This window comes from Daldinia vernicosa (assembly GCF_022497035.1).
Source record: "Daldinia vernicosa strain CBS 139.73 unplaced genomic scaffold F5Y00scaffold_15, whole genome shotgun sequence".
Classification (NCBI taxonomy): Eukaryota; Fungi; Ascomycota; class Sordariomycetes; order Xylariales; family Hypoxylaceae; genus Daldinia; species Daldinia vernicosa.
The window spans coordinates 333626-341238 of record NW_025953931.1 but is presented as its reverse complement, the minus strand read 5'-3'; the positions used below and the strand labels follow the sequence as shown (position 1 = coordinate 341238).

Sequence of the window (7613 nt, the reverse complement as noted above, 5' to 3'; positions counted from 1 at the left end):
AATCTGATGATATTCATATTCCATAGAGATTGGATAACTTGGTTATATACACATCTCAACTGAACCACGTCGTCGTCCATTCCCAATGGGACGATACACTGGGGATCAATGATTGGAATCTGGATTTCCCCTTTAGGAAATCTCACTATAAGTTTGAGGCTGCAAATTGGCCAAGCATTGTCAGATTGTATGATCTGTCACAGGGGTTAGGCGGGGACTAATCTCGAACTACAGATTGCTTATTTTTTTATTTTTTTTACAGGTGTATCCAATGATTCCAATCACATACAAAGGTGATTTCATTCCAATATAGATACCCCTGCGAGGGATTCATCAGCAAAACGAGGGGCTGAGCAGATTTGAGCCCAGGTACTCTTTGGAATCTTTCTAGTTTCCTAATTTAGCCCCTGGATCTGTCAGTTCGTGGAGTAAAAATGGGCCAAAGAGATGAAATTAGGTACCTTTTTTCTATTTAGACATCAGCATATCCCCACTTTGATCAGATCCTGATGTCTTAACGTCCATGAGAGATACCCAATGTAAATGATGGTTATTGGTACAGCTTTGATCTGGGCCTGATTATAACCATTCGGTATTAACGACCATAACCGCGTCTTACATAGGGACTCCACGGATACAAGGGGTAAAAAGCTTAGGCGGGATGTCTGTGTCTATAACAGCCCATTGCAACCGGCTCATTGATATCCTTACGCCTTTAGAAATGATTCTCATATTATAATTTATAACCCCCATAGGCAGAAATTCATTGCTAGTCCTTACCTACAGCTATTATGATATTTCCTCTTACAAGGGGTAAGTGATGAGGGCATATTTAGGATTTTACTCAAAATCAACATCATTCCTACTAGTAATACTCGCAGAACTGCCGTTGCTACAAAATTTATATTATCCATAGAATACTGCCTCCTAATTAGAAATATATTTTGCCAATTATAACTACGGATGTTTCAAAACAGGTGAGTTTGGACTAATGCAACTTTGATCTGAATCCTAACTTGGACAAGATACGGCAAAGGCACCTAAGCACACAAGTCCAATTTATCATCTCAGCGAGACCGCAACGAAACGCACGTATAATTTCGGCTTCAATTCCACAACGCGAAGCTAAGAATTCATCGATATTCCCCCAGACCGCGATGTCCTAGTAAATGCAGTGTTCTCCATCTCGGCCTATAAATATCAAATTTCCTGATGTAACATTTCCTCCAGTTGCGTCACACCACTCACATTCTCCATCCTTCCTACTCCATATCCTCTTTAATGTCGTTCTTGCTTTTCCTCTATCTCGTCCACACAACTCTCGCAGAGTAGATATCTCCTGCTGTCGTTCACCTGGACCTTTCTGCAATTCGCTTTTACCGTGCCACAGGGGTCCGTGCGTGATATAGTAGTATCCAAAGTTTTCTCGCAAATAGGGCATTTGAGCTCGCACACATATTCCGTGCACATGGTGGCGGCCGTAGTGAGTTGATTTTGTTCGTTGGCTGGGTATTATAGAAAATGTTCTGCGGTTGCTGAAAGTTTTTTTTCAAGTATCCTTGACGGGTTCTAGGTGGTAGTGAAGGGAGTTTATTTTGCTCTGGGATATGGTATGGTGCATATCTTTTGCGAGATAGAAGTGTTTATATATGGATGCGAAAATAGTGAATGGCGTTGAGGTGCAAACTGACTCCTACGTACAAGATGGGTTGGAGGCAAGGTGTTCCATTCACTACTATAGTACGATCATCAGACATGAGTTATGGTAGGGGCTGTGATATTTTGGCTAATTCACATCAGACAATAAATCATAAACATTAGCAACTTCTTCGTCTCCTTGATGTTTCCTTGACTCGCTAGTGAATTGTTGTTGTACTCTGTTGGTCATTATTGCTTACATTAACTAAAGGAAATTATTATATTGAATATAGCAATTGCTCATTGCCGCGTACTTCCACACCTATACCCACAAGAAAGGTTGGTTTCTGATGTACAGTGATGAGCGGAGCGATTCAGAGACGACCCTCGGGGTGCGTCACTACGTACAAGGTTACTTTTTTCTATTGTACACCAGTGACGAAAGGATACATGTAGGTATCATCAGATTCTAACTTCTTGAATTCGAAGAACTTGGAGTCCTAGCCTTGCAGTTGGCTCACTGGCGCGATACATGATTAGGGGTATTCTCCATTCAGTCTTTCCTAAACTACGATTTTATATATAACATATCAACCTAGGTACCTAGGTAAATACCCAGTTTTGAGTGCATGATTTGATAATATTGAATATAATTTGTTGCTTGTATAGGTACATATCATATAGGCGTCACTGAAGATTGGATGTCTAGGTAGGTACCTACCTAGGTAATATAATAACAGGAGGCCAGTGTCCCGACGATATTTAAAGCGAAACACATGAATCTTACAGAAGAAACTGTGGTTACAATATATGCGTGTTTCCTATCTTGAATCTCTATCCCATATAATAGCCAGGTTAAAGCTCTTCACTTAGTAGTATTGAATTTAGCGTTTCTTAGTTCTTACCTACCTAGGTACGTAATTGAATATGCCTAACACACAGTGGTCTGATGTATCTCAATATCTTCTTAATGACACTAGGTCATTTCCTAAGTTTAATGGGATGACTTTATTGTTTGCCTATAGAATATTCCCAAAGCGATGACATGAAGATATATTATCTTGGTTTATAGGTAAAAGGAGTCATGAAATAAAACGCTTGCCTAATTCATATAAACCGGATAAGTTAAGAGCTTAACAATCGTTATATCGATCTTCGAGATTAAAGGAATCATTGTAGAGTCGCAGCGTATTCTATGCTAAGCACTAGGTTCGAATTAGAATATTAACTCGCCATTCATTTTAAGAAGTAAGCGCTATCACTGCTAATAGATTATCGATGGTTAAATGATCTAGATGTGGACGAAAAGCTCTAGAAATAGGTTAAAAGCTGACGCCACCATGGTCGAGAAACCCCTATTTCAGCCTCGGCGATCTCCTTGTCTTCATCCAAATCACGGCGTCTCCCCGATTGTAAATCGATCTCTTCGCTCTTCCAAAATTGTGTCTTGAAAGCAAGTTTATACCCAATAAATATCACAAAAAACAATGGCAACAGAATGTAGGCATCGACAAAGCCGCCGGCATCCCAGGGAGAAAAGTTAGACCAGCCTTGTACCAACGCCAGAAATATATTCGCTGCTAAGCCAAAATATGCATTCCAGGGATACCAAAGAGAAACGTACGGTAAATCCTCGACGAGATAACCTTGTGCTTCCCAGGCTTGGCGAAATCGAATGTGAGTGAGAGAAATAGACCCCCAGACCAGGAATGTTGAAACGCCACTCAAGTTGACAATGTATCCATAGGCTTTAGAAGCACCGGTTGAAACGTTCATCATAGATATTGCGCCGAATGCGTTTGCGAGAGTGATGGCAGGAATGGGTACTCCCCTCTTGTCCGTCCACCCAAGGAAAGACGGTGCCATTCTTTGCTGTGCCATGTATAGCAGGGTCCGCGATGCGATGTAGATAGAACTGTTGATGGCAGAAATGCAAGTGATAAAAATAAAGGCATTTATGAGATGCACGCCACCTTGCCAGCCTGCATTTTGAATCGCAACAGTCATTGGACTCAACAAAGCGCGGCTGCTACCGTTAACAAGCTGATCAGCATTTGCTGGACAGGTGAGACCGAAAAAGAAAGCTGCGCCCATATAGATAAATATGATGCGCCAAAAGACTTGGCGAATTGCTAGTGGGACAGCAACTCGAGGGTTCTTGGTCTCAGTGGCAGCCACAGCCACCGACTCGCAACCGGCATAGAATGTAGAACAGAAAACAAAGACTTTAGCTACACCACGGAAGCCCTCAACGAAAGGCCCTGGGTCATGCCAATACCGGAAGCCTATAGCATCTGTCCCGCTGATTCCGCCAGACACGTATCTACATGGGGCTGTTAGCATATTGGCTGATACTATTTCGTGCGGGTCCGAACTTACACAATGGAAAATATGTAGAAAGCCACCAATCCTACAAGTTTAAGAAGAGCTAGCCAAAACTCAGCCTCACCAAATGTAGAAACACCCAGGAGTTGGAATAATAAGAAAGCGGTCTGGAAAAACGTCAGCAAGGTGATTGAACAAGTTGATTGGAAAGTTTGATAAGAGTGATGCATACCCATAAGAGTAGGAAATATCCCCATAGGGGTACCTTGTCACTCCAGAATACGAGGATGCTAGTTGTAGCATTATACTCGTTGGCAAGGACCGCGAACCAAATAACGAAGTAGTTCCATCCAACGGCGACGCCAAATGCAGGATCCACAAATCGAGACGCAAGCTGAGTAAATGCTCCTCCCGATGGATAAAGAGTGGTCAGCTCGCCTAGGCTTTGCATAATACTGTTTTTTTTCTTGTAGGTCAGCACCAGATAGATAGGTAGATCTGCATGTTATTACGGGGGCATGCGATGGTACCTGAAAGCAATTATGCCGATGACGCCGAAGCCAATCAACAACGAGGCCGGCCCACCGGTGGACAATGCGCCTCCGCTGCCGACTAAAAGTCCGGGTCCAATGATTCCGGCCAAAGCCATCATTGATAAATGTCGCGTCTTCAGACCGCGTTTAACCCCGGACTCGGGATCAATTGAGCGGAAGTCATCCTGATCGGGATCGTCATAGGGTTGTAAGACGGTCCGATCAAGATCCTTAGGGCTGCCACTCATAATAGGAAAGGATCACGACGCTTCGCCGCATCAAAACAACAAAGTTACAAAAACGAATGATTGATACTGCTTGCTTGATAAAATATTTGCTATTTCTTAGAGGAGAACTGTACGAGCAGCGGACACGACACGACGTTGGCGGGTTCTAATAACATTTCGCGCTGGAAGAAAAAAAAACTAAAAAAAAAAAAAAAAAACTTGATCGGCTTAGCAAACTCGGTGATGATTTCGTTAAGACGGCATTTGCCATTGGCCTGTAAAATTGCGTGATTGAGGTTCTGCGCCGCGTAGACTCGGTGCCAAGCTGACGGCTATCTAAACTTAATCTGGCATAGGATTAGCGCAATAGGAATAGCGTTCCTGCCACATCCAAAAAAGGATCCCCTGTAGTCTTTCTCTAGCATGCGTTAGGGATAGTCTATAACTTGTTACTAAACATATCAAGAACATATATGATGATATACACCTGAGCATATCGTAATTCAAATGTTATACAGCAAAGTCAGTTACCTAAATAGAGCTGAATATACCTAGTTTACGAGCACTAATGGCATTTATTACGATAATTACCTAGAGGTAATTATTCTATGGTTTGGATTGATGCAACTAAGGTTCTTGAGTTTTGTCGTGATACGAGAATGATGTCGAAATTATAGCATTTATTTTCACCCATTCTTCAATTCTACTACTTATAATAGTAAGAAATTTATAGGAATCTCATTACGCCTAAATAGACACTAAAAACATGCTTAACCCTATCATCGATTCTACCACGCGTATGAAGTCTTTATCAAACATATTTCCTCATTTCCATAGTTACTTCATTTCTCCTGACCGGAACTAGTCGCGTGCTTCTTTAAGAAACTGTTGAACCTCTTATAGAATACCGGCGTGCTAGGATGGGTCGGGGTGACAGCAGGGAAACAGTGCGGTACACCCTGATAACCGTATATCTCGGCGTCAACACCCGCAGCCTTGAGCGCTTCAGCATATGCAAAGGCATCATCTCGGAGAACATCATAGCCTGCGCATTGTATCACTAAAAACAGAGCGAACAGGGCACCAGTCAGTTATAAGGGGTTCAGAATAAGGTGATATTTAGAGAAGGGATAAGTGAAAATTCTCTTACACGCTGGCGGAAGATTCGCAAGTGATTCTGCAAGCAGAGGCGAATGCCTATAATCAGGCTTAGGGTCAGGATTATAGGACCTAAAGAAAGCCTCCATCCTCAGGGTGCTAAGAACGGGATTTTCCGAGTTTTGAATGTAACTGCCGTATTCATATTTATCCCGGGGGAAGAACTTAGGATAGCAGACCGTAGGGAAGTGAAGGATTTGGGCGATGACGCCGGTAATGCCATTTTCCCGAGCCATTAAGGCCATGACCGGAGCCTAAGTTGTGATATTATTAGTACGTAAAATCGTATGTAGCCAAAAGAGGCATCACTGTGGAAGCTCACTAGGTTGGCTCCCGCGCTACTCCCGGCGACAATGATCTTCTCGGGATTGATTCCGAGAGTTTTCGCGTTATTTTTACACTGTAGTTCAGATTTAGTTAGTGCATGGCCTTTCAATTGTAGCTTGTTAGATTGGAGAACATACCCATAATAATCCATCGTAGCAATCTTCAACTGGCCGTGGAAAGGGAAACTCAGGCGCTCTTTTTGGATTAGCTATGTACCTAGGTCATAGGAAATAAATAGTATAAAATACGCACAGTCGATAATCTACACTAACAACAACAATATCGGTATTTGTGGCCGCATAAACGTTCTCGGCACCGTCTACCTCATGTCGTCCGATGGCAAAGCCTAAGATGCAGAAGGTCAGCAGAGTATAGCTAAAGAAAAAGAGGTTCTGTCCAATGTCCCATACCACCGCCGTGCATGCGATATACTAGAGTCGCGTCTGGCGCAACATTTGGAGACTTATAAACTCTTAATTCATTTAAATGGCCGTCGCGGGCAGGAAATTGGAGCAACTCCGTCGTAACATCGCGATACCGATCGGGTCCGCCGGGGGGCATAGCGGCGTCGGGATCACCTGCGGCCTGTCGGAAGGCCGCGAAATCGGGCAACGCCCAAAGTGGCGAATATACGGCGTCGAGAGCGGGCTCAGCTGCTATATACTCGGGTGTTTTTTCCGATAGATGGCCATACTTGGGTAGGGGCTTGAAGTCGCCGTCGAGGTTAAAGTATTCGGACTTATCCTTGAGGTACTCCATGACAACTTTCTCGTTAACGTTCTATATTATACTAGAATTATTTATCACGAATATTAACGGGGTTGGGTTTATTTAGGTCTTGACGGAGGTTCTTATAGTTTTACCATTCTATCAAAGGTCATACTACCTACATGAGATAGTCCCAACCCCTATTATCCCTGAGGCTACAACGCCACATAGAGGAATTCTATTATTTTACAATAAGAATGAATCATTTTGAACAATTTTGCTCTGTAAATTTGATGGTCTACATAGGGTAGCATTGAGGTTAGCTGTAAGCGCGGCGTACCCTAGCTGCTTACTCGGCCACATCGAGCTGAGAAGTGATTTCAGGTCCCATCATTATGAATCATAGTACCAATATACGTTTTGGCAATTTGGTACCCCTTAGCGCCCGATATATTCAGTACATCACTCTGCATACATATTTCAATGTAAATATATGTAACTCTTAGAACTACAATTTTTATAATTGACGGACCGAGTGATATGTGAGAATAAGGTAGTGGTGGTATTATTAGGTGCTCATCTCGCTTCGGACACAGCCGTAGCGACTAAGATGGATCATACTGCAGCCGCGGACCCGATCTGTTGGCTAAAGGGGTTCAGATACGGACTTCGAAAAGCCGCCAGCATGAACCATTTA

At 42.9% G+C, this 7613-nt stretch overlaps 2 protein-coding genes across 2 annotated transcripts; both read right to left on the bottom strand.

Moving 5' to 3' along the window:
• Window positions 1-2716: 2716 nt before the first annotated feature.
• Window positions 2717-4906, bottom strand: F5Y00DRAFT_233136 (putative amino acid transporter). The gene is made up of 4 exons (XM_048007264.1): window positions 4494-4906; window positions 4196-4418; window positions 4018-4130; window positions 2717-3961 (listed from the first exon to the last, which is right to left on the bottom strand). The coding sequence occupies exons 1-4, from the start codon at window positions 4742-4744 to the stop codon at window positions 2950-2952; spliced, it is 1599 nt and encodes a 532-aa protein (XP_047866277.1). The 5' UTR covers window positions 4745-4906; the 3' UTR covers window positions 2717-2949.
• Window positions 4907-5565: 659 nt separating this feature from the next.
• Window positions 5566-6967, bottom strand: F5Y00DRAFT_260643 (Alpha/Beta hydrolase protein; the record flags this gene model as incomplete). The annotated part of the gene is made up of 6 exons (XM_048011048.1): window positions 5566-5783; window positions 5874-6135; window positions 6204-6281; window positions 6346-6403; window positions 6461-6554; window positions 6619-6967. The coding sequence occupies 6 exons, from the start codon at window positions 6965-6967 to the stop codon at window positions 5566-5568; spliced, it is 1059 nt and encodes a 352-aa protein (XP_047866276.1).
• Between the last annotated feature and the right edge of the window lie 646 nt (window positions 6968-7613).